The 16,848-nt window shown below is 37.9% G+C and overlaps 1 protein-coding gene across 2 annotated transcripts in view; it reads right to left on the reverse strand.

The window, feature by feature from the left end:
• TPD52 (tumor protein D52) overlaps nt 1-16,848 on the reverse strand; it is a 296,902-nt gene that overhangs the window by 90,847 nt on the left and 189,207 nt on the right. Inside the window, exon 1 of one of the 2 annotated variants that reach the window (XM_012450938.2) lies at nt 16,625-16,840. The exons of the other annotated variant lie outside the window; for it this stretch is intronic. Within the exon in view, the coding sequence (XP_012306361.1) occupies nt 16,625-16,819 (195 nt within the window). The 5' untranslated portion in view covers nt 16,820-16,840. Of the gene's footprint in view, nt 1-16,624; nt 16,841-16,848 lie in introns of those variants that run through there. 2 annotated transcript variants of the gene reach the window in all.

Below are 16,848 nucleotides of genomic sequence, written 5' to 3' on the forward strand. Positions count from 1 at the left end.
GCTCCTGTTTACTCATCTTATAAAATGGGGTTTATAACCGTATATATTTTACAGGATTATTGTGAGGAATAAATACGTGGCCATTGTAAAGCACTCAAACAGTTTCTGAAGGTAAACAGCTCCCTGTCAAACATTTCAGCTTTTTTTTAAAAAATAATTTCTTATAGACCCAGTCACCACCATCAAGTTTTATTCACTAATCCAGTATTTTTCAACCAGGATGATTTTGCCCCCCCACAACCCAGGGGACCTTTGGCAATGTCTGGAGATGCGTTTGATTCTCATGACAAAACAATCAACAACTTTTCTTAGATCCATCTGACAGGTGGGACTCACAGGGAAAACTGCTGCCCCCAAACTTGGAAAGACAAGCAAATGTAGAGAACTACTGAAAAGAAGAAGCCCCCAAGAACAAACCTCTGTGGAAACCAGTGCCAAGGTAGGAAAATCCAAGATATAACTGGTGAATTGCTGGAGGTTCAGTGTGCACAAGTCTGAAAGTTTAAAAACTCCAGAGAGACCCAGTTATTGGGGACTTCCACACTTCACTGAGTTTTATCTCCAGGGCTCAACCTGGTTCTCACATTGAATATAAGAGAAAAATCCCCTTGTACTTCAGACAGAGGTGAGGAACAGAACTATTTTGAAATACATCAGAGCACTCTCTACTATTATTGAATACGAGAGAGTGCTCAAGGTGTGTCCTCAAGAGAAACTGTTTAACCAGAACCTAAACTGCTGGGGTTTTGTCAGAGCCTAAGCATCCTGGGGGAAGGGAAATATCCAACTCCAGCTGGCTCTAGTCATCTTGTCCCACCAAAAGAGAAGGAAACACTGAGAAGCAAATGTGAAGTTCATAGTCCAGAGGCAGAGGCTCACTAGAAGACTAAGCGAGACCTACTCGTAAGACTACAGAACACTTTCCCTCCCCACAGAGCCTATCACTACATTACTAAAGGCCAGTTGACAGCTGTTCCTTTTACTCAATACATCATGTCCAGCTATCAAGAAGAAATTACAAAATATACAAAAAGGCAAAAAAACATAGTTTGAAGAGACAGAGCAAGCATCAGAACCAGACTCAGATATGGCAGGGATACTGGAATTATCAGTCCAGGCATCTAATACAACTATGATTAAGATGCTAAGGGCTCTAATAGATAAAACAGACAGGATGCAAGAACTGATATGCAATGTATGCAGAAAGATGGAAATTCTACGTAAGAATCAAAAAGAAATGCTAGAGATCAAAAGCCCTGTAACAGAAATGAAGAATGCCTTTGATGGGCTTACAGGTAGATGATACAGCTGAGGAAAAAAATCTGTGACCCTGAAGATACCTCAATGAAAACTGCCAAAACTGAAAAGCAAAGAGAAAAAAGATTGGGGGTAAAATAGAACAGAATATTCAAGAACTTCGGGACAACTACAAAAGGTGTAAGCTAATGGGAATTCCAGAAGGAGAAGAAAGACAAATACAGAAGAAATACTTGAAATGATAATGACTAAGACTTTCCTCTAAATTAATATCAGACACCAAATCACAGATCCAGGAAGCTCAGAGGACATCAACCAGGAAAATCACCAAAAACACTACATCTAGGCATACAGTATCATTTTCAAACTACAGAAAAATCAAAGACAAAGAAAAAATTCTTTAAAAAGCCTGGGGAGAAAACAGCTTATCTACAGAGGAGCAAAGATAAAAATTATATCCAGCTTCGCCTCTTAAATCATGCAAGCAAGAAAACAATGGAGTGACATATCTAAAGTGAAAGAGGGGGAAAATATACCAACCTAGAATTCTGTACCCTGAGAATTTAATCCAACTATGAAGTCAAGACTTTTTCAGACAAAATGAAGGTCAAGACTTTCTCAGACAAAAATTGAGGGAATTTGTTGCTAGTAGACCTGCCTTGCAAGAAATGTTTAAAGAAATTCTTTAGAAAGAAGAAAATTATAAAAGTCAACAACTCAGATCTACATTACATAAAGGAAGGCAGAACACAGAGAAGGAATATGTGAAGGTAAAATTAAAACTTTTATCTTTTTAATTATTAATTGATCTAACAAGTAACAGTTTGTTCATGTTAAACAATTTGTTAATAATAAAGGGGTTAATTATCTGAGAAAGTCGTAACGATCCTTAATGTGTACATGCCTGAGAACAGTCAAAAACCATGAGACTAAAACTGACAAAACTGCAAGGAAAAATAGATGAACCGTTACAGTTGGAGACTGCAATGGCCCTCTATCAGAAAAGGACAATCTAGCAGGGAGAAAAGCAGTAAGGATATAGTTGAACTCAACATCATCATAAATCACCTGGATATGATGGACATCTGCAGAATTTCATTCTGCAACAACAGAATATATATTCTTCTCATGCCACATGAAACAGTCACCAAAACAGACCACATTCTGGACCATAAATCACACCTCAACTAATTTAAAGGAATAGAAATCATGCAATGTCTGCTTTCAAACCACAATGGAATTTAATTAGAAATTAGGAATAGAAAGATAGCTCAAAAATCCCAAAATACTTAGAGTAGACAAATACACTTCTAAATAACACATGAGTCAAAGAAATCTTAAGAGAAATTTAAAAATACTTCGAACTAAATGAAAATGAAAACGCAACTTATCTAAAATAAAAATTAGCACAGAAAGCAATGAAACTGAAAAGAGGAAATCAATAGAGAAAATCAATGAAAGCAAAAGCTGGTTCTTTGAAAAGATCAATAAAATTGGTTAGCTTCCAGCCAGGCTAAGGAAAAACAAAAAGAGAGGGAGAACACAAATTACTAATAACGGAAATGAAAGAGAGGACGTCACTACATATCCCATGGACATTAAAGAAATGCTATGAACAATCCTATACCCACAGATTTGATAATCTAGATTAAATGGATTAATTCCTTGATAGACAAAATCTGCCAAAATTCAAGTAAGAAGAGACAGATAATCTGAATGGGCCTATGTCTATTAAAGAAATTGAATCAGTAAATAACATACTTCCGAAACAGAAAGCCAGGTCCATATGGGTTCACTGGTGAATTCTACCAAACATTTAAAGAAAAAAATCAAACCAATTCTCTACAATCTCTTTCAGAAAATAGGAGTGGAAATACTATTTCCTAACTTATCCTATGAGGACAGCAATATCTTAATATCAAACCACACAAAGACATTACAAGAAAACTACAAACTAGTATTTCTCATGCATGTAGATGCAAAAATCCTCAACAGCATATTAGCAAATCAAATCCAACAACATATAAAAATTATATACCACAACTGAGTGAGATTAATGCCAGGTTCAACATTCAAAAATAAAAATGTAGACAAAGGATTAATAACCAGGATATATAAGGAGCTCAAACAACTCTATAGGAAAAAGATCTAATAATCCAATTTTAAAATAGGCAAATAATCTGAATAGACATTTCTCAAAAGAAGTCATACAAGTGACAAACAGGCATATGAAAACATGCTCAACATCACTGATCATCAGAGAAATGCAAACCAAACCTACAATGAGATATCATCTTACCCCAGTTAAAATGGATTTTATCCAAAAGACCAGAAGTAATAAATGCTGGCGAGGATGTGGAGAAAAGAGAACCATCATATAATGTTAGTGGGAATGTAAATTAGTACAACCACTATGAAGAACATTTTGGAGGTTCCACAAAACACACACAAACACACACCCCTAAAAATAGAGCCACCATATGATCCAGCAATCCCACTGCTGGTTTTATACCCCAAAGGAAGGAAATCAGTATACTGAAGAGACATTTTCCATGTTTCCTGTAGCACTGTTCACAATAGTCAAAATTTGAAAGCAACCTAAGTGTCCAACAATAGATGAATGGATAAAGAAAATGTGGTATATATCACAATGGAGTACTACTAGTCAGTCATAAAAATGCATGAGATCCTGTCATTTGCAACAACATGGATAGAACCAGAGGTCATTAATGTTACGTGAAATAAGCCAGGCACAGAAAGATAAACTTCACATGTTATTTGTGGGAGCTAAAAATTAAAACAATTGAACTCATGGAGATAGAGAGTAGAAGAATGGTTACCCAGAGGCTGGAAAGGGTATTGGAGGTTTGTATTCACCATTCCCACTCCCTTATATGTGCTGTACTGTACTTATAGTATATAAGGGGGTGGGAATGGTTAATGGGTACAAAAAGGAGTTAGAAAGAATAAGACCTAGTGTTGGAGAGTACAACAGGGTGACTGTAATCAATAATTATTTAATTGTACATTTAAAAATAACTAAGTATAATTTGATTGATTGTAACACGAGGGATAAATGCTTGAGGAATGGATACTCTATTTACTATGATGTGATTATTACATGTTATGTGCCTGTATCAAAGGATCTCATGTACCCCATAAGTATATACAGTACCTACAAAAATTAAAAATAGAAAAAAATGTATTCCATCACATCAATTGGCTAAAAAAGAACAATCACATGGTCATATTTCATTTTGTCAAATGGAAAAGTATTTGACAAAATCCAATACCCATTCATAATAATAATGCTCAGAAAACTAGAGGAAAATGCCTTCAACTTCATAAAGAATATCTACAAAAAACCTACATATGTAATGGTGAGAAACTTGAAACTTTCCTACTAAGCACAGGAACAAGGCAAGGATGTCCCCTCTCAGCACTGCTTTTCTTTCTTTCTTTTTTTTTTTTTTGAGATGGAGTCTCGCTCTGTCACCCAGGCTGGAGTGCAATGGTGCAATCTCAGCAGAGTGCAATGGTGCAATCTCGGCTTACTGCAACCTCTGCCTCCCAGGTTCAAGCAATTCTCTGTCTCAGCCTCCTAAGTATCTGGGAGTACAGGCGTGCACCACCACGCTCAGCTAATTTTTGTATTTTTAGTAGAGATGGGGTTTCACCATGTTGGCCAGGCTATTCAAACACCTTACCTCATGATCCACCCACCTAGGCCTCCCAAAGTGCTGGAATTACAGGCATGAACCACTGTGCCTGGTTGTCTCATCATTGCTTTTCAACATTGTACTAGAAGTCCTAGCTAATACAGTAAGAAAAAAAGAAGAAATAAAAATACACAGATTGGGAAGGAAGAAATAAAACTGTCCTTTATCACAGATGGCATGATTATCTATGTATAAAATCAGAAAGAGGGCCGGATGCGGTGGCTCACACCTATAATCCCAGCACTTTGCGAGGCCAAGGCAGGTGGATCACGAGGTCAAGAGATCGAGATCATCCTGGTCAACATGGTGAAACTCTGTCTCTACTAAAAATACAAAAATTAGCTGGGCATGGTGGTGCGTGCCTGTAGTCCCAGTTACTTGGGAGGCTGAGGCAGGAGAATTGCTTGAACCCAGAAGACAGAGGTTGTGGTGACCCGAGATCACGCCATTGCACTCCAGCCTGGGTAACAAGAGTGAAACTCCGTCTCAAAAATAAATAAATAAATAAATAAATAAAATAAAATCAGAAAGAATCAACAAGAAAAAACCTGCTAGAATAAGTAATTACAGCAAGGTTACACAATATAAGGTTAATATACAAAAAACGATGTGGCCAAAGTATTGGTAGTCATCAATGTGTAAACCAAAGTATGAGACAGGTCTAAATCACTTTGCAAAGTTTATTTTGCCAAGGTTAAGGATACACCCATGACATGGCCTCAGGAGGTCCTGAGACACATGCCGAAGGAAGTAAGGGCACAACTTGCTTTTATACATTTTAGGGAGACATGAGACATCAATCAATACATGTAAGATGTACATTGGTTACATTGGTTTGGTCCAGAAAGGCAGGACAAGTAGAAGCAGGTTGCAAGGGTGGCTTCCAGGTCATAGGGAGATTTAAAGATTTTCTGATGGGCAATTGGTTGAAAGGGTTATTATCAAAAGAAAGGAATGTCTCGGTGACCATAAGGCATTGTGGAGACCATGGTTTTATCATGCAGATATAGCCTCCAGGTAGCACACTTCAGAGAAAACAAATTGTAAATGTTTTTACTAGACTTAAAGAGTCTGTTCCTATTACTAATTCTGAAAGGGGAGAGATAAAATGAAGCATGTCTGGCTCCCTCTTCCCATCATGGCCTGAACTAGTTTTTCAGGTTAACTTTGGAATGCCCTTGGCTAACGAGAGAGATCCATTCAAATGGTTGGGGGCTTTAGGATTTTATTTTTGGTTTACAAATGTAAATGCTGGTTAATGAAGATGGTAAGTATGAAAAAAAGAGAAAAACTGTGAGCCCGATGCTGATAAAAAGTTGAAAGAACTGAAAAGATTTCTATCAAGGAGCTTTTTAAAAGTATTTTCTGATAGAACAGTAGTCTGAAATGGTACTGAGAAATGAGAACCAAGATGAGTCATTTTCTTCTCCTAGTCTTGAAACCCACTGCAATCTATACTAGGGAAGACCAGAAGGGAAGCAGTGTTATCAAGGGAAACCAAGAAAGCAAGCAAGAAATACTTGTAGAAAAGGTTCAAGGGGAGATTGTTCATAAAAAGACACAGGAAATTTGTGGCCAATGAATACACATCTACAGAGGAGGCCTGAAGGAAAAAGGTCACGTTCTAAGAAAGAATGATCTCTCTCATAAACCATAGGACAAAAGAAGAAAACACTGGAATTTCTATTTTTTTTTCACTTCACCTTTAAAATGTTTTAGTGTGAATGCTTTAAAATGTATATAATAAAGAAAACTACAATACAAATACACACACAGACACACACTTTTTTTTTTTTTTTTTTTTTTGAGATAGAGTCTCGCTCTGTTGCCAGGCTGGAGTGCAGTGGCACAATCTCGGCTCACTGCAACCTCTGCCTCCTGGGTTCAAGCAATTCTCCTGCCTCAGCCTCCCAAGCAGCTGAGACTACAGGTGCAAGCCACCACGCCCAGCTAATTCCTGTATTTTTAGTAGAGACGGGGTTTCACCATGTTGGCCAGGATGGTCTCGATCTCTTGATCTCATGATCTGCCCACCTGAGACTCCCAAAGTGCTGGGATTACAGGCATGACCCACAGTGCCCAGCCACAAATATATTTCTTAAGTAAATACTGGAGCATGTACTCAAAAATTTATTAATGAAGGGATATGATCAAAAAAGTTTAGAAATCTCTGCAAAAGAGGTATATCATAGGAGCAGGATAATCATTATCCTAGACAGAGAAAAACAGTTACAAAAGGAGACTGGATAATTAGTGTCTCTCTCTCTCTCTCTTTCTCTCTCTCTCTGTCTCTCTCTCTCTCTCTCTCTCTCTCTCTCATTTTCTGAGTAGAGCTGTGAGCTAGATGCTGACAGATGCATAGACCAGGGCCAACGGATGCTTTTAAGGTTTCTAGTAAGACAGACATTGTCTGACTAAAGGCTAAGGTATGCAGGTAGCCATATGGAACTTTATTTCTATTCTTGGATTTTCTGGTATTCTATACTGCATTGCTTCTAACAACAACAAAAAATTATCTTACAGGAAATAATGTGAGGTAATCGGCTCATGTTTATGGAATTCAATGGTCTTACCAGTGCTCACCCCAACAGACCAGTGAAATGCTCCCTTTAAAAAAAAAAAAAAAAAACTTTCTATTTAAAAATCATTGTAGATTCACATGCAGTTGTAACCAAGAATACACAGAGAGCCCCTGCACCCTTACCCAGTGCTCCCAGTGGTAACATTTTAGAAGACTATACTATGATATCACAACTAGGAAACTGACATTGACAGAATCCACCAATATTCAGATTTCACCAGTTTGTAATCATTTATATATTTAGTTCAATGCAATTTTATTACATGTAAAGGTTCCATACTGGCCATCACAGTCAAAATGCAGAACAAGTCCATCACCACAAGGATTCCTCGTGTTGTCCCTTTATAACTCCACATATCCCTTCTACCTCCCTCCCTCCTTACTCTTAGTAAGCACTGATCTGTTTTCCATCTCTGTAATTCTGTCATTTCAAACATGTCATATACATGAAATCACATCATATGTAACTTTTTGAGACTGGCTTTTTTTTTTTCACTCAGCATAATTCCCTTGAGTCATTCAAATTATTTTGGATATTAATCACTCATTACTTTTTATTGCTAAGTAGTAGTCCACGGTAAGGATGTACCACAGCTTGTTTAACCATTCAATAGTTGAAGGACATCTGGGCTGTTTTCAGTTTTGGACTATTACAAATAAAGCTGCTATGAACATTTCATTTCTTTGGGATAAATACTCTGTGTCCCAATGACACCCAGTTCTCAGTGTGCATTTATCTCCCTTGAGAGAACCCAACCATCTCAATCTGGGTAGCTAGCCAAAGATCAAGCAACTTGTTCAGCTGCCAACTCCTAGACTGAGTCCACCACTTGTTTCCTGGCACTTGTCAACAACGGAATCCCCAAAGCTTTAAAAAGGTAGGCAAAATCCAAACTGAAACAAGACTATTTAGTTTTATTCCCAAATCTCAACAAGTCAGGCTCCACTTGAATGTGCTTAATTGCTCTTATTTCCTCTGTTATTTAATGCCAATAGGTAAAAAATGTAAGGCCATAATCAGGTTATAAAAACCGTGATTGAAAGAGAAAAATTTCAGAGCAGCCTTAGAAGCAAACTTAAACAAACACATTAAAAGATGAAAGTGAAATTTCTGAGTAAAAATAAGAGTTAAGAAAACATCTCCAAATAATGAAAACTAAGACTGACTTGGTAAGTCGTGAGTCTGACTGGGTATGATCAGATCCTATGACCACCCAAGAACAAAATACATACAGAACACATACATCTTTTTAGGAAATGTATAGTACTGCTTATAAGCATGTTACAGGTGTTGACAAAAACCTACTTTCCCCAGAGAATTCTATCTACTTCTTCACTATTTCATTGTTTTTATATTAACTGGTCATTTCCACTAAACATGCTTTGAAAATGTGAGACATAAAACATTTCAAAAGATTTTTATTACTAACTCAGAGGTAATTCTTCTAGAATTTTATAATGTAAAAACAAGTTGGTATCACGGGTTAAAACCAGAAATATTTTCCATCATTCCTTTACATATCAAATAGTTTTTAAAACACTGGTATAATTTTTAAAGTCGTCAGTAAAACTGATAAGAAAACAAAGGGTTAAGTAAAACTACATAATTTTGCTATTACAATGTATGAATTTAGTGGACTTAAAACTTACACTAAAAATAATGAATTTCCCTATTATATTGAAATAAGCCCTTTAAATCTATATATTTTTATTTTTCCAGTATTCTGAAAGGATTAAACATCTGATTTTAAATATTCTGTCTTCTAGAATATTCCAGTATTTTGAAATAGAAAAATACCAATAAAAATATTCATAAAAAGTAAAAAATTACATTTTAAAATATTTGCATGAAGTCAAATATATTGCTAAAATAAGGTAAAACTATAAACTATCAAGTAACATCAGTATTTTAAATAAATTTAAATTTTGAGTAAAATTTTTACTGTGCAGCCCCAAACCTCTCTGAAAACCATTTTTTCAACATTCTAAAAAGCGGTATGCTACCCTCTACTGCTAAGAAGGAGTAAAATTCACAAAGTCGAAAAATCAATTATTTGCTCAACTATTGCCACCTTGTGGCTATGAGATGAGTTATATGCCATAGCACAGCTCCCAATCAGCTTAACAGAGTCTACAAATTTATATTGTCTAAGTGACATAAGAAGGATTAAGGTCTTAAAAACAGAGGGAAAATGGTACCTGATTTTAAAAATATCTTTAGTAAACATATACCAGGTCCTCTATACATAAATATACATGCTATATTGGTTATAAATGGGAAGGCCAGGTGTGATAGCTCACACCTGTAATACCAGCATTTTGGAAGACTAAAGCAGGCAAATCGCTTGAGCCCAGAAGTGCGACACCAGCCTGGGCAATATGGCAAAACCCCATCTCTACAAAAAAATACAAAAATCAGCGAGGCATAGTGTGATGCATACCTATGACCTCAGCTTCTTAGGAGGCTGCGGTAGGAGAATCACCTAAGCCGGGAGGCAGAGGCTGCAGTGAGACAAGATTTGCACCACTACACTCCAGCCTCAGCAACAGAGCAAGACCCTGTCTGGAAAAAAAAAAAAAAGTAAGATTTGGTCACTACTCTTAAAAACAAAACCAAAACAGAACTAATTGAAGGGAAAGATGCATACACCAATATTAAAGCTCAAGAAGCAAAGTAAAAGAAAAGTAGGCAAGTGAGCAAGGTTATGAGTATGGAAACTACAACCTCCATACAAAACAACAGCATTACACTTAATGCCATATAACTTCGGTTCCCTTTAAGCTGAAGTTAAACCTGAAGTAACCTGAGTGTGTAACAAGATAAGAACTTCATAATGCATTGCCCTTGGTTAAATTCCTGGCTGCAGGGGAAAGTTCTTTTTAAGGATAATTTATATGGGCTCTTACTGAACATCACTTATTTCTGAGGTCCACATATAAATAAGCCTATACTTTTAACGACTATAAGAACTAAATCAATGGGTACAACTTGAACTTTCATCATATTTATTTTTTAAGTCTAATAATAGGCCAACTGAGATATCATTTTTCATTTGTAAGTATTCAACCATCATACTGTTTAAATTTCATTCCAACTTAAATCAGCAAATGTATATTCAATCCCTACATTAAGTGCAAAGGATTATGCAAAGGATGAAGAGGGTGAACTGAAAATGGCCCCTAATCACCGGGAACTACAGCTAGAAAACAGAATAAAATAGGTTTGTAAATGACTTTACTAAAATGAGAGCTGTGGGTATACTATAAGGTAGTAAAACACAAAACCCCAGGACATTCAAAAAGAGTTTCATCTGTTTGGTGAGATCACAAAGGCCTAACACAGGAGGTGATTTTTACAACAGTATTTGCAGGCAGGGAAGCTAATTCCAGGGTAAAGAGTAAAGGTAAAGAAATAATGATTTGTTTAGGAGGCAGCAAAACTTATCTTAGAAAAGAATATTTTAAGTAGAAACCATTTTACAAATGAAATTTTACATACAATCACTATATATAGTGTAAATGTAGCATTTTGTTATTTTAAGTGCATTTTATGAGGTCAAATCGATAGCACTTATTATAAGTCAAAAATTGTGAACATGAAGTTATCATAAAAATCAAAAACTGAAATCAGGAATGAAAGATAACCCCAGTTCCCAATTTCTGTATTTTGCTTTGGTTGTCGAATATCAAGAAAATCCACCTATTATGACCCATGTGTTGATAAAAGGATGAGGAAACAGACATCGTCATGTACTGCAAGTGGGAGTTCAGTACAAACAGGCTGTAACACATTGGGTGCACACTTTTACCCAACATATATCCTACAAATACACTCTCATAAGTATGGAAAAATGCAAAAGTTCACTGCAACTCTGTGTTAGGATATAAAAACAAACAGAAACAACCTAAAAGTTCAATAATGAAGGGCTTCCTGCTTAAATAAATTATGCTACATCCATACCATGGAATACCAAGCAAGTATTATGTAATGATAAGGAAAAATAGTCATACTTAGGTAAAAATAGCAATTTTTATCAGTAGCAACTAAAACATACTAAGTGCTTATTAAGTATCAGGCACCTGTGTTAAGTGTTTTACATAATGAATTCATTTAATCTCATAAAAATCCCATGACACAGGGTTTCCTTTTATAAAAAAGGAAAAGGAGATACATAGATATTAAGTAATTTTCCAAGGAAACACAGCTAGTAAATGGTGGAGGAACCAGGATTTAAACCAGATTGCAGAATTTACACTCTTAAACTGTAATATAGTTTAAAATAATATTCATACTACAAACCAATTTATGTTTTTAAATATATATACCAACACTTAGCTTATACTTATATGTGTGTAATATAAAACTCTGTAGCTATGCATAAAAAACACACTCTCCGGCCTTGAGAAAGTAAGAAAAAAGGACTTTTACATTTCACATAACTTTCAGGGCTACTTAAATTTTCTTTCTAAAGTAACCAAATACTACTTTTATAAAATGTGTAAACAACTTTTTAAAAAAAATCCTGAATACACAATTGGCATTTAATCATCTTGTAATCTCAGGATACTTTTCAATTAAATAGGTCCAGTAACTTCAAAAGAGGTGAAGTTAAGTTTTTTCACAAGTTGAATGCCTATCAACACATAACTGCTCATATTCCTGATCGTAAATGTTAGAAAAGCACTGAAAACTTCTAATAAATACTAAAACTAAAACTAATATGGTAGTTTCAGTTTCTTACTACTCCTAAAATTATTTTTACTGAGTTATTCTGGACAGGCACATTTAACTAACATGCTTGAGCTTGTACTATTCTCACATGTGCAACTGTTTGTGAACAGTCACACATATATTACAATTCAAAGACAAGCCAGGTGTAACTGAAGTTCAAATATGCACTACACATACTATTCATTCATCCACACATTTGGCAAATATTTACCAAGTGCCCACTATGGGTCAAGCACTGTGCTAGGCACTGTGAATACAACAGACTAAGAAAGAAGGTCTCTGCCCTCTTGAAACATATTCTACCGAAGAAAAAAGGAAAAACTTTATTCTGATATGTCACATGTTACTCTGGCACCACAAGTTAACTAAATATTAGTGAGTACCAATGTCCTTAAATTGGGATTAAATAAATGGTGTGTGCATGGTTGTTTTCTGGTGTTTATTTTTTTTGTTTGGTTTTGGGCTTTTTGCCATGAAAAACTTGGATTTTATTGCCTCTTTGAATGGCACAGCTCAACCTCTAGTTAGGGCATATACCTCCTTATGTTTTTAAATAGCATTTCATATTCATTCATTAACAAAAACTTTTATTTTTTTAGAGCACTTTTAGGTTTACGCAAAACTGAGAGTACAGTACAGACATATCCCATACCCATCCCGTCCAGACACGTGCATAGCTTCCCCCATTACCAACATCCCCTACCGGAGCATACATCTGTTACAAGAGATGAATCTACATGGTTTGATAAATTAAAGTTTATTATTGTTTAAGAAAATAGTGGGACTTCAAAGAAATGTGCAATTGTGGAAGCATCTCTGCATAACTATTCTCAGGAAGGCAGAAAGCTGAAGAAGAAATGACTGGGGCCACATAAAAGCTAAACTGCACTGAATAAAACGTACTCTGTACCAGTCAATGTACTGACAGTACCTTAAAGGAATTATTTCACGTAAACTTCCCAATAACTCCAGTTGGAGCATCATCTCCACTTTGAGATAAAACAGCCAACTCAGATAGGCTAAGTAAGTTGTCCAAAGTCACTCAGTTAGAAAGATGGTAGAAGCTGGCAGCCTGAACGGAGCCTAAGCTTTTAACCTCTGCACTAGGCAGGGTCTTGAATGGCGGTAGACCTCTGAAGCCATAGTAGACAGATGTGCCATAGTAGAGATTAAATATACCATAGTATATTCAATGGAGGTTTAGAAGTGTGAATGGAGGTTTAGAAGATTCTTAAGGAGAGGAATAAATAAATAACCTCATTAAGTCTGATTATAAAGCCCAACTTTAGGAAGATAACTTGGTCCATACTGTGTGTAATGACCTGAACCAGGGAGAAAGTGAAGTCAGTGGTATCAATTAAGAAGCAGTGGCCTGGTGTGGTGGCTCACATCTGTAATCCCAGCACTTTGGGAGGCTGAGGTGGGCGGATCACGAGGTCAAGAGATCAAGCCCATCCTGGCCAACATGGTGAAACCCCATCTCTACTAAAATACAAAAATTAGCTGGGCATGGTAGCGCATGCCTGTGGTCCCAGCTACTTGGGAGGCTGAGGCAGGAGAACTGCTTGAACCCAGGAGGCGGAGGTTGCAGTGAGCCGAGATCACGTTACCAGACTCCAGCTTGGTGCCTGGCAACAGAGCGAGACTCTGTCTCAAAAAAAAAAAAAAAAAAGCAGTAAAGGGGTCCACGTAACTTGAAATGCTTCAAAGCTAAGAACTTGCTGAATGGAGACTACAACATAGCCTCCTGATACCCTTCTCCCCAGGGAATTTTCTTTCCATTAAACTAAGATGTCAAAGATTTGTGAATAAGAAATTGGTGACCTACGTATCACAACCAAACACATTTACCCACTATCTAGTAGAAAAATGTTTTCTAAACTGTGTTAGATGAAGAACAACCATGCAGGGTGCCGATAAATGCTGCTGAACCTGAGCTGGACTGAGAAAATCTAACAGATGTGCTGGGACTGCCAGGAAACACCCCACCCTCCTCTTAGAAAAACTGAACAGCCCAATTAGATCTGCCTTGGAAAGAAAAGAAAAAGAAATTCTGGGGACTCTCAAACACCTGGGTTGTTTCCTTTATTAAACAAGCATTACATTTTGAGTTTCAAACACTTAACTATACATATGATGCTACAATTTTCACGCTTACCACAATTAACTCAGCAATTGAGAATTATTTTATGGGGGTTTCCAAAGGAGCTTAGAATGTGGTGTGAGTGGGAGTGGAATGTGAGTGAGAAATGTTAGGTGAGAAACAGAAAAATTCCTTTACCATACAAATATTTGGAGCGGAGCACTGAACTCTTACGTTCCAACTTTACCGCACTTAACTCTTAAGGCCATACCTTAAGGACGGGTCTAAAATCCATCCCTTAGGTGACTTCAGGTCAGTCATAGCTATTCTGCTAGTAGTTTATGACTTCTCCAGATACAGTAGAAAGAATAATGACCCCTCCCCCTACAAAGACATCCACATCCTAATCTCTAGAATTTATGAATGTTACCTTCCATGGCAAAGGAGAATTAACCTACAGGTGGAATTAAGACTGCTGATCAGCTAATCTTCTTTTTTTTTTTTTTTTTTTTTTTTTGAGATGGAATCTCCCTCTGTCACCCAGGCTGGAGTGCAGTGGCACCATCTCTGCTCACTGCAACCTCCAACTCTAGGGTTCAAGCAATACTCCTGCTTCAGCCTCCTGAGCAGCTGGGACTACAGGCACGTGCCACCACACCCGGCTAATTTTTGTATTTTTGGTAGAGACAGGGTTTCACCATGTTGGCCAGGCTGGTCTCAAACTCCTGACCTCAGGTGACCCACCCACTTTGGCCTCCCAAAGTGCTGGGATTACAGGCGTGAGCCACCATGCCTGGCCCAGCTGATCTTAAAATAGAGATTATCTTGGATTATCTGGAGAGGCCAATGTGATCATAGAGATCTCAAAAGTAGAAGATGGGGGGCCTGGCCCAGTGGCTCACCTCTGTAATCCCAGCACTTTGGGAGGCCAAGACAGGAGGATCACTTGAGCCCAGGAGTTCAAGAGCAGCCTGGGCAACATGGCAAAACCCCATCTCTACCACACACACACACACAAAACTAGCTGGAAGTGGTGATGCACACCTGTAGTCCCAGCTATAAAGACAGAGGATTACTTGAGCCCAGGAGATTCAGCCTTCAGTGAGCTGAGATCATGCCACTGAACTTCAGCGTGGGTGACAGAGCAAGACCCTGTCTCAAAAAACTACAACAAAACAAACAAAAAAACCCAAAAAACAAAAAAGCAGAAGACAGAAGCAGAAGAGATACTAACAGGCAAGGAAGAGATTCTCCCACTAGCTATAGAAAAGAACACAACTTCACCAACACCTTAATTTTAGATCAGTGAGAACCCATCTGACTTCTCGCAGCCCTAAGAACAACACATTTCTGATGTTTTACGCCACTAAATTTGTGGTAATTTGTTACAACAGAAAGTAATAAACTAATATACCAGGCTTCTTCTAGTCCTTGAGTTTCAGAAAAATTTTGACATCAGTAATTGCTACTAAAATGACCCTATAATTCAGGACACTGCCAGTCTTGTGGACTGTTTGGTATTACTCCCTAGGAAGAAAAATACAGAAATTGAGAGTTTATTTGTATATAATCCAATTTTATGTCTGCTGAGTTTAATTATTAGAAACTTAGGCTTGTAATTTATTCCTTCCATTTCATTTACCTATAACTTTATGGTATTTTACAAAAGTGCTGGCTGAGACAAATGGAGATTTTATTTTACTTTTTAGAAAAAGACATTCACAAAAGAGAGGCGAAGAGCTGACAAGTTATACCACTTCAAGTTCAGAAAGTCATTCACCACCCAGCCATTAAATTAACAAATGTTTATGAAGAGCCTTGTACTCCAGACAGCAAGCCCGAAGCTAGAGCTATTGTTTTAAACAAGACCCAGCAGAGCCCGGCCTCTCTGTGCGAGTCTCATTCTCCTTAGCGTCCCAGGAATCGCCCTAGACCGCCTACCTAGCAGCGCTCCCCGCTGGTACCGTCCTACTAGCATTCAGCCCAAGTAAGACGCTCGCAATGTGGATAGACCCGGTCCAGTACGCAAATGCGACATAAAAGGTCAACAAAAGGAAGAAAAACACCAAGCAAGGAGCCTAGGGGCCAAGGGCTGAGCCACAACACACCGCAACTCCAGAAAACCGAGTCTCGGCCCCAGTTCCCAGCCCTCTGATCCCCTTCCTACGCCACGCTCCGCCCCGACTCCCGGCCCCGCCCACCGCGTCGTCGGCGTAGTTCCCGCAACTCCCTCTCACTCGCCCGGGCTCCACCTTCTGGAGTAGATCCGAGTGCCGCTCCAAGGCGCTTGCGAAGCCGCGTAGGCGCGTCTTAGGCTCCGTGGCATCGGAACTCCCACTTTCGGATCCGCTGTCAGTTCCTACGCCCCGAAAGGGCCTAGAGAAGAGAAACATTCGCGGAAAATGTCTCTCGGCAGCCACGGCACGGGTTAGACACAGCGCCGCCATGACTTTTTTTACCTCTGACCTTTGACCTC

Source organism: Aotus nancymaae, unplaced genomic scaffold (assembly GCF_030222135.1).
Source record: "Aotus nancymaae isolate 86718 unplaced genomic scaffold, 86718_ANA_hifiasm-v0.15.2.pri h1tg000036l, whole genome shotgun sequence".
Taxonomy (NCBI): domain Eukaryota; kingdom Metazoa; phylum Chordata; class Mammalia; order Primates; family Aotidae; genus Aotus; species Aotus nancymaae.